General features: G+C 39.0%; 1 protein-coding gene across 3 annotated transcripts in view; it reads right to left on the bottom strand.

Moving 5' to 3' along the window:
• LOC129728721 (uncharacterized) overlaps positions 1-21,040 on the bottom strand; it is a 106,409-nt gene that overhangs the window by 4,134 nt on the left and 81,235 nt on the right. For all 3 annotated transcript variants that reach the window (XR_008728655.1, XM_055687179.1, XM_055687183.1), the window contains one exon: positions 3,325-3,469. Coding sequence is in view for 2 of the 3 variants with exons in the window: in XM_055687179.1 (XP_055543154.1) it covers positions 3,325-3,469 (145 nt within the window). In the remaining variant the exon portion in view is untranslated. The remainder of the gene's footprint in view (positions 1-3,324; positions 3,470-21,040) is intronic.

Below are 21,040 nucleotides of genomic sequence, written 5' to 3'. Positions count from 1 at the left end.
GTCCAAGTTTCTCTATTTTGACTGATGAAGTTCATGAAATGTTCATTTCGATGTCTAACTGGAACTGGGACAGTTGTCGGTATCGATTTTTTGAATGTCAAATGTTTTAAAAATGCATAAAACGTCAAGATCTGGAGTTATCTCAAAAATCGAAAAAATACAATTTTCTGGGTTTTATCTTGAGGAAATTTTTGGACTAGAAAACTCTCCGCTGGCCTTGCTCATGAATTTTTAAGTACCAGTCCCAGTAAATCGTTTTATCGGGATTAAATCAGATCCCGACGTTTCATGCATTTTCAAGACATTTGGCATTAACAACTGTTCTAGTGAAAATATGTGACAACTGGTGGTACATTTTTTTTTTGAAACCGCGGGACTTTGCAAAGGCGTGCATTACACTTTAGATGATCGCGGGACATTTCGCGGGACGTTTTTCTACGCGGGACATTTTGTTAAAACGCTGGACTGTCCCGCGAAAAGCGGGACGTCTGGTCATTTTATCTCAGGGGCAAATTTATGTAATTTTCGAGGGTTCCACCTTGACCGCCACCTAATTGATAATTAATCTCATGGATGTAACCTGTTTGAAGGTGACCCGCATGAAAATTGTCCTCTGGGTGTCACCCTCTAGAAGGTGAGAAACTGAGAAACTTCTGAGAAACTGTCTGGAAAAGCTGAATGTGCCATTCTGCATTTCAACCAAGCTGGTTGAATACGGAGTAAAATATAACAAATGATTTTAAATTTTGAAACCTTTCATTCCAAGTAACGCTGAGTATGTTCCCTCAATTATAAATAGAATAAAATTATGTATGAAAGGTGATGAATTATTACTAAGCTGAAATATTGTAATAATTTGTGTTGATGATGTTGTTGAAAATACTTCCTATATGGAAATACTTCAATCTTTAAGTCGTCAATATTATTGATAATACGATAATTATTGTCAATAACTTCTCTTGTGAGGTGCATGCCTCAAAGTTGCCGTTTAAAAATGTGTTTTTTTCTCGTCTACACACTTATTTCCGCCTTGATTGTTCGGTAATTTTTATTACGGTCGCGTTCAGTAAACTTGAAATTTTACTGATCATTCTGTAATTTCCTGAAAAATTACTGATGTCGGTTAACTTTTTTGCCGAAATACTGTTCAATAAAATTCACTTGACGAATTCAGCAAAAAACATTGCTGACCTTTTCAGTGAACTAGAATATTTTTAGCACTTTTTTATAGTTCAGTAAATATTTAACGATCTATCAGCACTTATCCAGATGTTGCTGAAAAATCTCTAATTAATTTACTGAACTTTTGTTTTTTTTTACTATACTGTTCGGTAATTTTTCTGCATCTGTCATAACAGAATCGCACATTAGAAGTCTGCCATTTTGAGATTTTCAGAAGAGTTTCGTGGCTGTGTTATTTAAAGTGTTCTACGAGCCATTTGGATAAAAAACTCTAAAAGCGGTATCGTGCTTTCAAATTTACCACCACAGTAGATTAATTTACATGAAATCTTTAATAAAAAGTTTATATTCGCCACGTTTCATACGTATCTAGTTTTAGTCGAATGTGCATGAAACATCAGTATAATGGTCTGAACAATCCGAAATACCTATATAAAATTAGTCATCGGTTGCAATAGCAGCTATAGCAATAGTTACATTCATATTTATCTATATTATTATAACCGGGAAAAAGCTTACGTTGCATTTTGCGGAACACTTGTAAATTTGTGACGAATCATCAGGTTTGCAAATGCTAACACATGCAGCAACTTTCGATGAACGCTTTGTAAATTTTTGCTGAGCTATCTTCTTTATTTGACGTTTCAGCAACAATGAAAAAATACCGAACGCTCGTCAAGCAAATGAATTACTAAACAGATTACTGATGGCTCAGCTGTTGAAAACTCAGTAAAAAGTTTGCTTAGTTCGGTAAAAGAAACTAAGTGTGTACTACCGAGAAGAACTAAACCCTGCTGAAAATAAGCCATGAAATTTTAGGATGCTTCACTGGAATAATCTAACACCGGTTTATGGTACGAATAAAGGTTTCCTACTTTCCTGCGTTTTTCACTAAATATTTTTACGACTTTCTATATAGCACAAATCATTTACCCAGAACCACCAAAATGGTTTAAAAAACTCGTTATCCACATGCTCACACACGCACATTCATCTTCAGCAGTCTTCTAAGCCACTGCTTGAGTCTTGAGTCACATGCTTGAAATTATCTGATATACCTACAGTAATTTGGAGCTAGATTATAGGCTCGCAGTTTGTACCACTATGCAGTGGGACTGAATGAGGGTACTTTACATCTGGGACAAAATATGGATACTTCTTATATGAGACAAATACAGCTTGGTATTTTATCTTGTTTTCCCTTCCAAAAGTATCAATTTCAGTTTTTTTTTCGGAAAATATGGTAACAAACAAGTCGATTCCCGGTGCTAACTCAAATGTGACAAAAACCACGATACCGGTAGTGCAGTGCGAACACCCAAAGTGATATCCGATATAATCTGGCGATACCATGTGAAATATGGCATAGTCCTGGGAGGGAGAAACGAATACTACGAATAAACACCGCGGTTGGAATAAAAAAAAAACACTCAAAATTGGTTAAATCAGAAAAAACGCACCTTCGTCTTCGATGGATAGCGTGTAACTATCTTGCTGCTGTAATCCGTACATGACTCGAACGAAGATTTTAGTAACATCAGGTACACTAAATTTGCAAATTTGTATGTAGAACAAACTGTGTGTAGATTTTTTTATTTTGCTGTTGTATAAAATTCTTTCAGATTTTCAAGTTTACGTTCATTAACGCAGACTTTCTTGAAATTTGTACGAAAGCAGAACTTGTGAGGTAGATTTGTCGCGGTTTGAAGCAGTTGCAATTTTACAATTTTACTACTTTACTTATCTCACTACTTTGTGAAACGAAAATAAAGATTCGACCTTGATGAAGTGTATAGTTGCTACATAAAACAGAAGTAGGTTAAGAGATTTTTTTAATTTGAAAGGAAATCTGATCCAAGTCGAAAATCCAGAAAGCGCAAGTTTAATAATCGTAGTACGCAGACATGATTATTACTGAAGGTTATAAAATTTATTATTTTATGTACAAACCAATATCCGAACCGAAACCGAAAAATATTGCGTTGAAAATTGTTTTAATAAAAGGTGTTTCATTCACATGGTTCTAATGGACAGCTCATTTTGGTTCATTTTTCCACTCCCATAGATTTGTATCCGTTTCTCCCTCCCAAGTATAGTCTAATTCTGGTCGCTATTCGACAAAGAATGGTGATATATTATTACCTTCCGTTACCTTTGCCGCCTGGTCCGTGCATGCTAAACAATGCTAACCAAATTACTCCAGTTAGAGCGTGGAACAAGGGGGTATATATTAAGTATTCACAAAAGTCCTGGTTGTTCCATTTGCTAGTCAGTTCATCAATAACACCTGAAATAAAACAAATCAAATAAATTTGGTTCTTTCCTTACTTAGGAGAAGATTTATTTAAATTTCCTGGTTTGCTTCATAGCATTTACAATAATAAACAACTCATTTAATTTTTAAACAACCGAACCTCTCATAGAGAAAAAAAATTCAAACATGTATTATTGCGTAATAAGTGCTTGTGATCACAAAGTAATAAAAAAAACAAATAGGATAAAAAGGACGTAATTTCGGCCCGCAGATATTTCCGGCCCATACTTTGCCATTTTCATTACACTTATCTATACAAATAACTTATGGCGATAAGGTATTTGTATGGATAAGTGTAAAAGCATAACTGTTCTACTGATACTGGATACGGATCTTTAGTAATCACGATGTCTAATTTTTTAAAGTCATGGGACTTTCTACGACTTGACTACCAACGTACTACACACTTAATTTATCTCGGCAAACTTCCCAACAGCTGATTGAGCTCGGCGAAGTTTTTAACGAATGTTAGCAGTATATTTCGACGAACATTCAGCAAATATATCGATTTACCGTAAACCAGCAAGTATTGACGTTTCGTTTGCCGAAGTTCTTAAAAATTCTGCCGAGAACTTGTAGAACATTTCGCTGAGTTTATCAGCTGTTGAGTTCTCGGCAATAAAATCTAAGTGTGTAGCTATGGCCAGAACGAACCTATGAGTCAAATGAATAAGAATATAACAAGATGTGATCGTTCTGTGTAACAGAGACGAATAACTTCATATACCGAGTTGTGCACAATGAGAACCACGTGTTTTAGTAAACACTAATGAATAAAAATACACTAAACTGCCCCTGTTTACATAGTTGACGTAAGAGCCAAAAAGACCAAAATGCACATTTTCGTTGATTCAGATTCCTTTCCCTAAGATACATACACTACAAATGAAAAGAAAACTATTTTGTTCTGAAACTTTCGAAAAATATTGGAAAAACGTTTTGGCGTAACTGCCACTTGGTTGCAAAACTGGCGTCACTCCATACAAGGTGCAATTGTCTATGTTAAGTCGTTTTATTCGACTGTCTAACTACAGAGTCTATGTTTATAATAAGAGTCCCGCAAAGATGAAACCAAAGGAACCAAATCAGTGTCAAACGAGGGTACCAATCGAGCAATGTAAATAAACAAGGTGATAATGTTAGGAGTGGATGAAAAGTGTTGTAATTGAGCGTAATAAAGAATATGTGGTTTTCCGAAGTTTCACTTACACATTTCAATCCAACATTAAACCTGTACACTGGTTCACTCAAATTTAACAAAACATTACCGGTGAAATCTTTCAAAACTGTGTACCTTGTGAAGAATTTCAAAAAATGATATTCGCTTATGCATGGTGAAAAACAGAACTGTATAGTTTTTGGCAACAAACGGCATAGAAACTGTGTTGCCGAAACGATAGATTTTCTCTTCGCGCGACTCTATATACACATAGACTCTGTCTAACTTCTGTCTGTTTGGCCAATTTTTTTTTTCTGTGTGGACTCATCACTGCGACCAGAGCTTAGATCTATTGTAATATTGCCCAAGTGTTTTCTGTACTCCGCACTTCATATTATTGGTAGTATCACTATTGAAGTAAGTGACGCTTAACATTCATATCCGTGCTTGTGTGTAAGTTTTACCTTTCTGTTTCAAGCTTACTACTCTACTATACCATGCGATAAAGTATTCCTATACTAATTTTAATACAAATTTATGTACATGCATTATATGTAATGCACCAATCAGAGGCACGAGTAATCCATATCCGGCAGGTTTAGCATTGTCTGGGGCTTAAATTGAACCAAAAATAACCTAAACTAATCCACCTAGCGGTCAGAACCAGCCTTTCTCATTCAAACTTTTATTTGTAAAAATTGATTTACATGAACGCTTCAATCCAATAAATGTATATTCACTCTTTAGGTTCTAAGATATTGATGTTGTAATCTATACATATAAAAAGGTAGTCCGGTCTGTCTGTCTGTTTGATCACTACCGAACCGATCGACGTGAAAATTTGTATGAAGGGGTTTTTGGTCCCGATAAAGGTTCTTATGATAGTTTGCGACCCCTCCCTTTTTTGGAAGGGAGGGGTCCAATACAAATGAAACATACATTTTTGCACAACTCAAGAACAAACCAAGCAAATGAAACCGAATTTGCCATGTGGATGTTTTAAAGGGTAACATATGTCCATATTGGTTCGACGCCCCTCCCTCTTCCAGAAGCACATGTTTCTGCACAAATTTCTGCACATCTCGCGAACTAATCAACTAAATGGAACCATATTTGGCAGGTAAATGTTTTTAGTGGTAACAAATATGTTCCATAATCGACCTCAGGCAACATTTTGGATTGTAAGATAGCAACTTCCGGTTTCTGTAAAACAGCCAAAAATGGACGATTTCCACCCAATATAATAATATCCGGATAAAGAAAGATACACAGGAGCTAAATTCGATCACAGATACAATTTTGAATTCTAAGATGGCGACTTCCGGTTTCGGAAAAACAGCGGCAAACGACCAAATATCACCCAATATGGGTATTTCCGGAATCTTAATGATGCACTGGAGTCACAAATCGACTTCAGACACCATTATGAATTGTAGGATGGCAACTTGTGGTTTCTGGAAAACAGCCAGAAATGGCCGAATTCCGTCTAACATGAGTATCTCCGGATCTAGAATGATACACAGCAGCTGAAATCGTTCAAAGACCCTATTTTGGATTCTAGGTTGGTGACTTCCGGTTGCTGGGAAACAGCGGAAAATGATCGAATTACACCCAATGTGAGTGTTTCTTCAACCAGAATGACGCTCAGAGGCCAGAAACTATCTTAAATACCATTTCGAAATCCAAGATGGCGACTTCCGGTTTGTGAAAAACAGCCTAAAATAACCAAATACCATCCAATATGAGTATCTCTGGAACCAGAATGATGCAATGAGCTAACATTGCACCATTTTGAATCGCGAAATGGCAACTTATAGGAAACAGTCGAAAATGACCAAATAATACTCAACATGGATATTTCCGTAATCGAGATGATGCATAGAAACCAAACATTGACCCTTGACACCATTTTGAAGTTTCTGGAAAACAACCAAAATACTAAATACCTCCCAATATGGGTATTTCCGGTGTCAGATTGATGCCAGAAAACCTGCTGAAAATGACCGAATACCACCCAATATGAATATATTCAGAATTGGGGCGCCAAAAGCCAAAAGTCGAAGATTTTGTCATTTCGATAAAACCATTCATTTCAAACGATTTGTCTTTTGAATTTGATCATATCTTATGGCCGATTCGTCGTGCATTTGCAGACTTCAAACAAACCGCAAGGAATCAATGAACTTGGAACGTTCAAATAGTACGACACCACATTTAAATTATGTTGAGGCCACATACATCGATCAAGGCAGGTATAGTTTTAAATAGTCTTTGAATTTCTCTTCTTTCCATAACTTTTGAGCCACATATCAAATTGTTATGAAGTTTGTTATTTGTAAGTTTGAGAGATGACTCGTTCGTATGACACTAGTTATGTTCAAATAAGTCATGTAATCTTTGAGATAATAGACTTTCGTTGTTTTATTAACAATTTAATACATAACGGTTGCTTAAGTTCGATTATAATCAAATGAAATGGGAACGTGTAGGGCAGCCAAACTTTGAAACCACGGGCTCAATCATAATTCATCAGTTAACCCTTAACTAGCCCGCTCATCTGATAATAATAATCAAATCGGTTGTGTAGTTTCTGAGATAATTGATTTTCACAAGTCGGCACATTACGAATGAAGTTACAGGTCGATTACAGTAAAATTCAATAGGGTCTTCTGAGGCAGCAAGACCATTCATTTGACACTAATTTTGAGGAAATCGGGTCGGCCATCTCTGAGAAAAGTGAGTGAGTCCAAGTAGTCTTCGGAATATGTTCCTTTGCATAGCTGGATTTCACATTTTAAACATAACAGGCAAAGTAATAGTCAGACTGCAAAAAAATCAATAGAGTCTTATGGGGCAATTAGACCTTCCATTTGACACTGATTTTATGAAAATCGGTACAGCCATCTCTGAGAAACATGAGTGAGATTAAACAGTCTTCAGCACACGTTTCTTTTCATAACTTTTGAACCACAAGTTCAATCTTTATGAAATTAAAAACTTAAGGGTTTTCTAGGTAGCCCGTTCTTTTGAGACCAATTTTGTTCAAATCGGTTGTGTAGTTTCTGAGATATTGATGTTTCATGATTTTCACATTTTTAAACATAAGCTCTAAACTAAAAATCCGATTACAATGAAATTCAATAGTGTCTTATGGGGCAACAAGACCTTTCATTTGCAATTAATTTCATGAAAATCGGTCCAGCCATCTCTGAGAAAAGTGAGTGAGAATAAAAATCTGCACATACACACACACACATACACACACACACACACATACAGAAAATGCTCAGCTCGTCGAGCTGAGTCGAGTGATATATGCCATTCGGCCCTTTGGAGCACTTTTATACTTTCGGTTTTGCAAGTGATTGCTATACCTTTCTAGGAGAAAGGCAAAAACTTTGTCCTGGCTCTGTGCTGTTAAGTTTGCATTTTTCCATGTAACGATTACCCACCTTAGCGTAAATGTAAGTCTTTATGAATGTGTGTGTGTGTGTTTTTATGTGTGTTCGTGCGTGTTTTTCTAATTGAGACTGCCGATGGACAATAACTGACGTTTGACCGAAACACGATTGATAAAACTGAATCAACTGCGAGGCAGAGTAAGAAGTAGTCGAGTTTCTACGCCAAGCTATGCGAACAATCTGCGAGAAAAATGCATGTTTATTCGCATAAACTGGCGAAGCGGTTTTTCTGGATCAATTACCACGGTCAGACTCGTATAATCAGAGCCGGATTTACGATTGTGGGGGCCCGGGGCCCAGTTTTCAGTGGGGGCCCCAAAATAAAACAAACCCGTTTTTTTATCGTACGAGTTAAAAACATTTATTTGTTATTGAAAAGTTACCAAAAATTTGCTAGATTTTTTTTACGAGTTTTTTTTTGCAGAGAACTTATTGATTGAATAATCAACATTCAGCTCCTTCAGGATATTGTACTGTCAACTTAACAATGCTAAGTTTGACAGCCTTCCACTCTTCATAGTCGTACGCAACCTATTGTCAATAGGTTTCATCTTCGAAAAAGACCTTTCTCCAGTTGCGTTCGAGATCATTAGGCTCAAATAAATCCTTAAATAAAATAATGTTTGATGTTTTCGAAAGATGTCTGCAACTGCTCGAAATCCGGAAATTTTTTCTTGATATCTGAAAAAAAACCTGCCGCAATTTGAAAAAAATGCGATCCGCAGGCAAAAATTTGCACACAATTCGAGTAAGACTGCTCAAATATAAGGCTACGCTGGCAATAATCTACAGAAACTAGGGAAAAACTACACACATCTGCAGGTCAATAAAATCTGCACACGGACTCTGAACATTTGCATTTTACAACGCAAATCTGGTATCCCTGATTCGGACAAGTAAACTTATTTTCGGAATCAACAGCAATGCATTAAAAAAACTTGTGGATTATGTATTTTCTTTCCTGCTTGATCTCCCATGCGCGCTGATTCGATTCAAATGGTGTGTTAATGTGTGTCATTCCAAGAGAATCGAAGGATCTTGGATGTAGTTGTGATATTGGCGCTCGCGAAAAAACAACACTGAAGAAAAGTTTCAAATTGAAATGGTCTGTTCAAATTTTCTTGCTGTGAATTGAACTTTTGATTGAATCTCATTTTTGATAGAGAAAAGAACTTTTTCTCGTTTTGTGGGGGCCCCAAAAATGTGGGGGCCCGGGGCCTGGTCCCCCTGGGCCCCCCCTTAAATCCGGCTCTGCGTATAATCCATGGGGCCTCTATTCAAACATCAATCTTCATGAAATTGACAGACTATTTTGTTGAAATTGTATCTCATTATAATAATTTGGATTAAAATAACAAAAACGCGTTTTCCTCCCAGGTGTTGGTTGTTACGTCAACTAAGTAAACAAGGGCAGTAGTAGTCCTAACAGGCAATGCTTGGGCATTCACTTGTATCTGATCCAGCATACGTTCACTATCGATCAACGAATTATTAATTTGTGTCAAACCATGCAGTCAGAAACCTTCGAGGAGAGAATAGCAGCAATCGGGAATTTGTAAACGCAGTGTGTCCACTGAAGGTTGTTTGAAATGAGCCAACGCAATAGGTTGTAATCTCCGAAAAGTAACGTTGGCGTTTGAAGCTTAAAGTGGGGTAGTACTATTCCCTACCGCTGGTCTTGAGGTACGATGCTGGCCTAACAAGCCAGTCGTCGTAGGTTCGAGTCCCGGATCGAAAGAGACTGTTAGTGTCAATAGGATCGTAGCACTAGCCCAGCAATTGTTCTGTACATTTAAACAGTTGGCTGCGAAGACTGTTTACAATAAACAAAAGGTCTTTAGCTTTGCTAGTACCATTCCAATCGAATCAATATGTTTTTGAAACAGCTGAGAATCGGTTTCGATCAGGGGGTATATAAACAACACCTACACTCACTACTCAGGCAATCCACGCAACTTCACAAATCGATGCCGATCGATCGTTTCCGATTTCGCTGATACTTTTCAAAGTTGTTCCATTTTAATAAAAAAGGTCACTATATGCTATTTGATCTTCATGTAGACTCGCGACTGCTGTTTCAAAAGGTCCTATCCACTGGCTGATGGATAAAAATTTCTATATCAGAAAAACTGCTTGTTTGATTGAAATGGTGTCTTTACCAAATTGTAAATAATGAAGATGCGGTTCTAAGAAAATGTTTGTTTCTGTACCAGATTTTCCAAATTGTCACAAAATATATTAAATATCTCAAAAAGTATATTTAACCCGTAAAGACCCGGGATGGAGCTTATTTTTTGAAAATGCTCGTTCTCAGCACTGGAACGGCCGATTTGGGAAAACTTGGACTTTTAATCAAGGGGAATAGTTGCTCTAAGTTTTGGTGAAGGTGCCACCCCTCTGGACCCCTCCCCGTTATTGTGAGACGCAAATATGTTTGTGTTTTTTCTAATTTTTCAAACAGATTGAGCAAACACTGGTAATTTTCATACGTATCAATTGCTCCATGTATCAAATCATGTCAGATGGATGAAATATGGTATGTAAGAGTGAATTTTGAGTTTCTAAATTATTTCAGTACAAAATCACATAACTACGTATTTTCATAAAAATTCAAACAACAAAACTGTCCTTCCAATTTTAAGCCCTACTTTTTTGCGATAAAGTCTCCTAAATACATACGCGATGAAGTATTTATTTTAGCATGCAAACATTTTGAGAAAAACCAATTTAAATTCACCAAAGTACGTATTTTCATGTAAACCTAATTTTCTCAGTCTCCCACGGTAGGTTTCAACTTAGCTCTTCAATTTTCAAGCTCTATATTTCTAGAGTAACGTCTTCTGAATCCAAAGATGCTGAAAGATTCTAGCATGCACAGATTTAGAGAAAACCAAGTTTTTATAAGAACTCGTACTTTAGTGAATTCAAACTCGTTTTTCTCTAAATCTGTGCATGCCAGAATAAATCTTTCAGCATCTTTGGATTCAGAAGACGTTACTCTAGAAATATAGAGCTTGAAAATTGAAGAGCCAAGTTGAAACCAACTGTGGGAGACTGAGAAAATCAGGTTTCCATGAAAATACATACTTTGGTGAATTTAAACTCGTTTTTCTCAAAATATTTGCATACTAAAATGAATATTTCATCGCGTATTGATTCAGGAGACCTTACTTCAAAAATGTAGAGCTTAAAATTTGAAGAACAATTTTCTTATTTGATTTTTTATGAAAATACGTAGTTTTGTGATTTTGTACTGAAATAATTTGAAAACTCCAAAATTCACTTTTACATACCATATTTCATCCACCTGACATGATTTGATACATGGAGCAATTGATACGTATGAAAATTACCAGTGTTTGCTCAATATATTTGAAAAATTGGAGAAAAAACACAGACATATTTGCGTCTCACAAAAACGGGGAGGGGTCCAGAGGGGTGGCACCTTTACCAAAACTTAGAGCAACTATTCCCCTTGAATAAAAGTTTAAGTTTTCCCAAATCGGCCGTTCCAGTGCTGAGAACGAGCATTTTTAAAAAAAAAGTTCCGTCCCGGGTCTTTACGGGTTAAAAAAAATATATTTTTTCTACACATTGAAGATGACAATATATACTACTTTCCGTCAAAATTTGGTGATGGTAAAATGAAAAACAAAAAAGTTATGAACGTTTGAGTATTTCAACATTTTCTCTCTGAAGTTTACACAAAAATAAATTATCACCAAGAGCATGATACCGATTCAATCCAATGCGCTGTTTTTGTACCAAAATCGATCATTTTCATACTGGCTCTGTTGAAATTGAATATGCGTAGCTCACCGGCGAACTCTGTTATCAGAAAGTTGTAAAACCAAGACGGACACCACCTTGAGTTTGAAAATGGCATCTGAAGTCGATTTCCGGCCTCAGGGCATCATTCAAATTCCAGAAATACACATATTGGGGTTGTTTCCGAGAAACCGGAAGTTGTCATCTTGGAATTCAAAATGGCTTCTGGGCTATTTTCCTATATCTGGGTATCATTCCGGATGCAAAAAATATCTATATTGGATGCTATTTGAGCTTAAACACATTTATTTCGTTGCGGTTACAGAAACTTAGGGCGTACTTTTGCCCCGCAGTATATGCGGACCTTTGACCTACAATGAGTTGTTCAGCTGGTTTGATTTTTATGACAAACGCCAAATTATTTTAGGCAAAACAAGTTCACCCTACAAACCACAATTATGCAAAAGTTTTTTAGGCTCTTTTGTTCTTTAGTTTCTGTAGTTTCCGAATAAAAGAATCGCAATCCCCAAAACTAAGAAAATTAGATCAAAACATCTCTAAACCCAACTGTCCTCATAACTTCACGCCATTTAAACGGAATCTTATGTGTTTACATCAGGAATGTTACGGATGTGATTTTTCAGACATCTGCAGATGTGGATGCGGATATGTGATTACGGATGCGGATGTTCCGCATTCGTGGATTCGGATGCGGATATTCATAGCATCCCTTGTGTTTTATTTTGCTTATTTCACATGACCATGTCCCTTTCCAGTGCAAAAGTTATTTAAGCGAGTAGTAAATACACCAAGGAAAATTTTTCTACAGAATTTTATGAAACGATATTTTCTTCCGCATGGTATGATGCGGGTGCGGATGTGGATGCGGATGTCAATTTTCATGCGGATGTTCTACATTTGCGGATGCGGATATCCGTAAAATCCCTAGTTTACATGTGTGATCACTAGGGTGGGACAAAAAATAAATGTTAGCTACAAATCAGTTTCGGGTGAATAACTTTTTCTACAAGCATCGTAGCGCCTTACGGTCTTCAGAAAAGTTTTTCCCAGGAAAATTTCCTACAAATATCATGTACCGAAATATATTTAAGGGCCAACTGGACACCTCTAGAGAATAAGGTTTTGAAAAAGTGGATTTTCCCATATAAAATCGTATGGAAACTTTAATAATCAGGCGCAAAAATATAGTTCCACCGATCGATCTGAAAAGTTACATACTTGTGATAGTACCCATGTGGAACACGAAACTTGAGACCCCATTGTGATCTATCACCTCTGTCCAGCAACTCCTATCCCAACCTCCATAAGGTGCTGACCGGGATACGAGTAACCTTAGCGAAGATCGGGTAACCAACACCCGGTGGAAATTATGGTCCTATGTTGACTGGGAAGGGAGTCGTACGCGCCTGTTTCCCCATATTAGGGGCGTCGTACAACAGCGTCTGACCCGGAGCGGGCGGCTGAATTATGGAATGCTGTATCCCGCCAGCTACACCTAAGATGGCAGCCTCATCAGCAGGATGTAGGTATCGCGACCCTGGTAAGGTAGCATACCGCAACCTTTCTCAGCCACGAACAACGAAGAGAAAGGAACACGAAAAGTGCATGGGAGCGAAAAATTAACACCATCGCTTTTTTCCCATATAACCGTGTCCCAGTCTTGTGATCACTGACGTTATAATGCTGCAAATTCATGCAATGTTGCCAGTTTGCTTTGCTCGTATGTTTCGAAAAGCCAATGTGTACTTTTGTCCCTCACTACTTTACTATTAAAAATGGTCAATACTTGTTGGAACACAGATTTCGATTGATCTGATGGGTTGTTGAATAATTGCTTTCCCTAAAACGGTCGACAGAATTATATACCTAGTAAATCACTGTACTGTTTGGCCTATATAAGAGCCAGCTCCTACCTTAAGGTGGAAGTGTATTGAAGCCACAAATGGCCGACTTCGAGCCATCACGTGGTCGACTTCGAACTTTCAATGGCATACCGCTCGATAATAGTTAATGCGTAACATGTGAAAACATATCCTAATGTTTGTTATGGTGATGAAAACATAGACAGTGTTTTTATATGTAGCGCATTAACTATTTCCGAGGCTTGTGCCAATGAAAATTCGTAGTCAACCACGTGGTGGCTTTCATGTGGCTTATACACACTACAACCTTAATTAGTCATATTAGTTCTGGACAGCGGCTAGTACAAGGCTTACTTAGCAGCAGCAGTAGTGGTAGCTCTTGTAGTAGAGGCAGCAGGTGGCACCTACTCTATCAAAAAGCGGCAGTAGCAGCCGTAGTGGCAGGGCCAGCTGGTGCAGCGGTACTTGCTCTAGTAAAAAGCTGTCTATGTCCGGTAGCGGCAGCAACAAATAATATGTGGGCCGTTAAATTTTCAGTGTAAAAACAGCTTTTTCTGTGTTATCGGAAGAATGCATTATCCTCACTGTCGGGAATAACACAGAGATGCGATCAGAATTATATCTAAGTTTGAGCAATAAATTGTCCTTTTGAGGAGAAAATGAATACTTGATTGAAGAAATAATATTTTTGAGTACCAGCAGCAACGGGTATCAGTAGCAGTAGTGGTATAAACAACTTCACCAGCAGCAGCATTTCTCTTAATAAAAGTTGCCTTTTACGATAGCAGCAACATCAGTGATATGTGCATTGCCGAAACTTACTCCAGTGAAAATCTTTGCCATATTTTGGCAACACACAACCTTTTTGTGAATGATGGCAACCAATCTACCAGTCGTGTCTTGTTTTCAGTGTGGAAACAGCATTCCAATGTGTTGCCCCTGTGCATTGGTTCCTACTGTCAGGGTAGCACATGTAGAAAAGCGCAACGACTTACCCCCTGTACAGCCAACATTGGTAAACCTTTATTTAGCGTGCAAACCGGAAGAGGCACCATTCTTGTACAGACTGATACCACGTACAGTTTTTTATTATTTGCGTTCGGTTAAAACCTTTATGTTACAGTATTTCTCGCGTGTGTAATTCATTTAACTAGTGGCTCCGAAACTCCGAAACTGCTTCCGCTCGTTTGCTATGATTCTGCCATCAGGTTATGAGTCCAGAGTTTGATCGGAGGAACAGTTAAATAGAAAGCATTGGTTGGATAAAGCCGCTATTGCTGGTGCTCCGCCACGTGTGTGCGAAGAGTTAAAAATAGATTACCGCGAAAGATCGTAAACGTTGAAAAATGACTGACGTGAAGTTTTCGATTCCAAAGCTCAATGGAACGAATTGGGCTACGTGGAAAGTGCGTGTGGAAAGCTTGTTATGCCGAGAAGATTTATGGGAAGTGGTAGTGAACAAGCCTCCCGAAGAAAACGAGCGTAACGCTAAACGGAAGACATCTGAGCGGAAAGCAAAAGCAACGCCAGCTGCCTTTTGTTAGAAACTGCGTTTTTGCCCATGATATTTTCAATGCATTGAAAGCTTATCACCAAAAAGTAACCCGCTCAGTGCGCGTTTCGTTGTTGAAAAAGTTGTGTTTAATAAACCTTTCCGAGCGCGGTGACCTAGAGAAGCATTTGTTCGATATAGATGAAATTTTTGACCGCCTTGATGCTGCGGGAATGGTGTTGGATGCAGATATAAAAATTTGCATGCTTCTGCGAAGTCCTCCACTTTCGTATGACGGCTTAGTGACGGCATTGGACAACCGTTCAGAAGCCGATCTTACACTTGATGTGGTAAAATCTAAATTGATGGATGAGTACCAACGTCGGCTAGAACGCAACAATGGTGCAGTTAAAGTGGAAAGGGCCATGAGAAGTGCAGAAAACCGTCAAGGTAGAGAAACCCGTGTTTGTCACCATTGTAAAAAGCCCGGTCATCTTAGAATAAATTGCAGAAAACTGCAAGCTATGAAGAAAGAAGAAGAAAGCTCAAGTGGTCGATAAAGACAACCGTGGAATCGCTTTTGTTGTGGGCGATACTAAAAATCGATCTTGGATCATAGACAGTGGTGCCAGTGCGCACATGTGCTGCGACGAAATTTCAAAAAGTTTACAGGAGGTTGGATTACTCTAGCTGACGGAAGGAAAACTCAGATTCTCGGTGAGGGTCGTGGTGTATTGTACGGTATTGATGGTGATGACGTGACGAGATGATCAAGATTGACATGTGTGATGTGGAATATGTCCTGGGGTTATCAACTAACCTGGTGTCTGTGGAGAAACTGGCGCAGCAAAATTTGGATGTGTGTTTCAACAAAAATGGCTGCCGAATTATTGACAAGAAGGGTACCGTTGTAGCAACCGGTGCTCGATCTGGTGGTTTATATCACCTGCGTTTAGCTGCGTCTTCGTTACAAGCTACATCGTGTCAACACAAACAAAATTGCCAGCACCTTTGGCATCGACGCTTAGGCCACCGTGATTGGGCGGCCGCCGAGCGTGTTTTGAAGGAGAATCTTGCAACGGAAATACAGGTGAGTGACTGTGGTCTAAGACTGATATGCGAACATTGTTTAGAGGGAAAGGCTGCCAGAGTCCCTTTTCCAGCAGTCACTGAGAGGAAGTCATCCCATATTCTTGATATTGTTCACACTGATTTATGCGGCCCTATGAAAAATGTCACGCCGAGTGGTAATAGGTACGTGATGCATCTTATAGATGATTTTAGACGTTTTACCGTTACATACCTATTGAAGAATAAATGGGGGGGTACCCAGAATATTATTGACTACGTGCGCTGGACTGAAAATATTTTTGGGCATAAACCTCGAGTTTTTCGCTCAGATGGAGGCGGCGAATTCGATAACAAAGAGCTACGAGCATTCTATCGCCTAGCGGGTATCAAACCACAGTACACAACTGCTTACTCTCCTCAATCAAACGGCGTAGCCGAGCGCAAAAACAGGTCGATCACTGAGATGGCAACGTGTATGTTGCTGGATAGCGGACTTCCTAAGCGTTTTTGGGGTGAAGCTGTATTAACCGCGACATACCTCCAAAATCGATTACCATCCAAGTCTTTAGCGAAAACTCCATTTGAGCTGTGGTGGGAACGAAAACCCGATCTAAGACACTTGCGGGTATTTGGTAGCAAAGCCTACGTTCATATTCCTGATGTCAAGAGGACTAAGATGGCACCGAAAGCAAGCAAATTAACTTTTGTGGGATATTCAATGGAGCATATAGGCTATAGATTTGTTGATCTTGGAAATGATTCCATTACTATAAGTCGCGATGCTCGCTTCATAGAAAATGGGAACGGAACGTCTTCTGTGGAGATACCAGTTTCAGAAACCCAGCCTGGCAGGGTTGAGGAGGAGACTGAGGACAACATTGAACTTTTGCCTTTAATTGAGAAGCAAGAAAAATGCGAAACTGACACAGATGGCGAACATTCTACGGAGGAATATTTTGGTACTCCTACTCAGGATGAGGATGAAAATCGACGTTCCGATAGACAGAATCGAGGCGTAATCCCACGGCATCTTGAAGACTATGTTCTCGATTATTCTGTTGGTATCACGGCGAGTGCAGTAGAAGAACCTGATAACCACAAGAGGGCAATGGAAGATGCTGATTGGCGTAAGGCAATGCAGGAGGAGATGGACTCACATCAACGCAACGAAACTTGGGAGCTTGTTCCGTTACCACCTGAACGTAAAATTGTTGGCTCGAAATGGGTTTTTAAAATCAAGCGCGATGAGGAAGACCAAGTAGTGAAATATAAAGCCAGGATTGTTGCACAGGGTTATACACAGCAATTCGGTGTTGATTTTGACCAGGTATTCGCGCCTGTCACCCGTCAATCAACATTTCGGACGTTTTTAACAGTCGCAGCTAAGCACAATTTAACTGTTCAGCACTTGGACATAAAGACAGCATATCTCAACGGTTTTCTTGAAGAGGAGATTTTCATGCGTCAACCTCCAGGCTTCGAAGTTCTAGGAAAGGAAACGCTCGTATGTCGACTCAAACGAAGTATTTACGGATTGCGTCAGTCGGCTCGATGCTGGAACAAACGTTTGAATGAAGTGCTGTCGAAGTTAGGATTCAAAGCTTCTTCAGCTGATCAGTGCTTGTACGTTAAATTGAAAAGCTCAGCAAAGGTTTTTCTATTAGTCTATGTAGACGACATACTGCTTGCATCAAAGGATGAAGCTGAAACTGCAAGAATTTTTAAACATTTGAGTAATGAATTTGAACTGACTCGTTTAGGTGAAATTCGTCATTTTTTGGGTATGGAAGTACGGCGTAAAAACGGAGCTTATCAGATTCGATTGAAGCAATATATTGACAAACTTATCACTGTGTACGGAATGGATCAAGCTAAAGTTGCAAAATCGCCCATGGATTTGGGCTACCTTAGTTCCAATGACAATAGTGAATTGCTCGAGGATTCAACGAAGTATCGCAGATTAGTCGGAGGATTGCTGTACTTGTCGGTGGTTGCGCGACCTGATATCGCTGCTTGCACAGCTATACTTGGTAGAAAGTTTTCTTCGCCAACCGAGGTATATTGGACCGCAGCAAAGCGAGTTTTAAGGTATTTAAAATTAACACGAGAATATTTCCTCCGCTTGGGCGGCGTAGTTGATGAACCGTTGATTGGATACCCTGACGCAGACTGGGCTGGTGATCCAGTGAGTAGGAGATCAACGTCAGGTGCTGTATTCTTTTTCGCCGGCGGAACTATTTCATGGACTAGTCGTAGGCAATCGTGTGTGACCCTTTCATCTATGGAGGCGGAATACGTCGCGCTTTCGGAAGCCTGTCAAGAGACCATCTGGTTGAGGCAGCTCCTGCTTGATTTTGGTGAGAATCAAATGGCACCTACAACTATTAATGAAGACAATCAAGGGTGTCTGGCCTTTGTCCAAACAGAGAGATCGACGATCCAAACATATCAACACTAGAGAAAAATATGTTCGTGAGTTGTGCGATAAGAAAGAGATTGTTTTTGTTTACTGTCCTACCGATATGATGATAGCGGATGCTTTGACAAAGCCTCTAGGACCACAAAAACATGGTCAGTTATGTGAAATGTTAAGACTGCTGAAAAGCGAATAAAAGGTAAATCGTTGAGGAGGAGTGTAGAAAAGTGCAACGACTTACCCCCTGTACAGCCAACATTGGTGAACCTTTATTTAGCGTGCAAACCGGAAGAGGCACCATTCTTATACAGACTGATACCACGTATAGTTCTTTATTATTTGCGTTCGATTAAAACCTTTATGTTACAGTATTTCTCGCGTGTGTAATTCATTTAACTAGTGGCTCCGAAACTCCGAAACTGCTTCCGCTCGTTTGCTACGATTCTGCCATCAGCACAGAGATGCGATCAACATTATGTCAGATATTAAACTGAACTACACTAAAGTCGCTTTTTACGCGGGGGATACATGCCGCGTAAGAAAAACCGCGTAAATTCCGGAATCCGCGTAAAAAAGCCGCGTAAAAAGAAACCCGCGTAAAAAGCGACCTTAGTGTATAATTGTCCTCATAGGAGCAACAAAAATTATTGGAGATACAATATTTCTTCATTTTTCGCTGTAATCAAAAGTTAATTTATGCATTAAGTTGAGAATTGGAGTTGTCGAATAGCGACATTCGACTTTTCTCTCATACCGTACATTATACCTAACGTCAGAAGTAATGAGCTGTATAGCAAATCAGATGCGCTATACAGCGCACTACTTCCGATGTTAAGTATGATGTACGGTATGAGAGTAAAATCGAATGTCACTAGTCGACAACTCCAATTTTCAACTTAATGCATAATATCTCTATCTGCATGCACACTCTGACTGTTAAAACTTATTTGCATCGCATAGCGTTTGTTCCATTCCTGTTCAGTAATGTTGTATTTACATCAGTTTAAATAGTTTATTTGACACGCCAAATACAGTGCGTATTATTTCTACGTTAGCAGGATAAGAGGGAGGCACATTTTTTAATTCTCGCGGCCGACTACGAGCTAGTAGGGGTTTAAGGTGAGAGGAGGGGGATACAGTTCATCTGAGTTCCATGATGATTGCCTGTTGAATGTAAAAAAAAAAATAAATAAATCATAAGCAATTGGTCTTTCATGAATATCGCCATCAATAGCACCCACCTTAGCTAAAGAGTCAGCCTTTTCATTGCCCGGAATGGAGCAATGAGAAGGGAACTACGCTAAGGCAACCCGGTAGTTTTTATCTGTTAAAGCACTTAAAAACCGCCGTATTTTCCCCAGGAACTACGGGGTGTGCTTTACAGTCTTCATCGATCGCAGAGCCTTAATGGCACTGAGACTGTCTGTGAAGATGAAGTAGTGGTCTATAGGCAGGGTTTCGATGATCCCAAGAGAGTACTGAATGGCAGCAAGTTCTGTGACGTACACGGAATCAGGAATTTTCGTGGAAAACACCGAAGCCAGTTAACTCATCTAGAAGAGATCCGTCAGTGTAAAACATTTCATCACAACTAACATGTTTAAACTTATTGGAAAAAATCTTAGGGATCTCTTGCGGTCGCAATTGATACGGGATACCAGTAATGTCTAGATTCATGGTGGTATCGAAAAATATTATCAAAAGTATCTAAAAGTGCGACATTGAAAGGAAAAAAAAAACGATCAACTCAGTTTTCTCCGGGGAGAATTCGATACCCAGCTCAAGAGCCCATGCAGACAAATTGTCTAAGGTATCTTGCAATGGTCCTTGCAGATCGTTAGCCTCGCTTCCAGTAACGGATACAACGCTATCGTCTGCAAGTTGCTCTAGCGTGCATGAATTTGCAAGACATTCGTCAATGTCATTGACATAAAAATTATACAAGAGAGGGCTCATACATGAGCCCTGGGGAAGACTTATGTAATTAATTCGGAAAGTTGTCGAATCACCATGCCAGAAATATATATGTTTTTCTGACAACAAATCGAGCAAAAAATTATTCAAATTCGGTGAAAGTTCATGCGTATGAAATTTCTCGGTTAGAACTCCTACAGAGACAGAATCAAAAGATCCCTTAATTCAAACATCGAAAATGAAGACTCTTCCGTGGTTACTAAAAACGCGTCACGAAAGGTTTTCTGTTCCGGTACGGAGTCCGGACAGACCTTTTTGGCAAAATCGAGTATTCAGCGGCCTGAATACTCCTCGCTTTCACTAGAAACGTTACGATTCCG

This window comes from Wyeomyia smithii, chromosome 1, assembly GCF_029784165.1.
Source record: "Wyeomyia smithii strain HCP4-BCI-WySm-NY-G18 chromosome 1, ASM2978416v1, whole genome shotgun sequence".
Taxonomy (NCBI): Eukaryota; Metazoa; Arthropoda; class Insecta; order Diptera; family Culicidae; genus Wyeomyia; species Wyeomyia smithii.
Note: the sequence above shows the minus strand (reverse complement) of the source record. Positions and strands in the feature narration are given on the sequence as shown.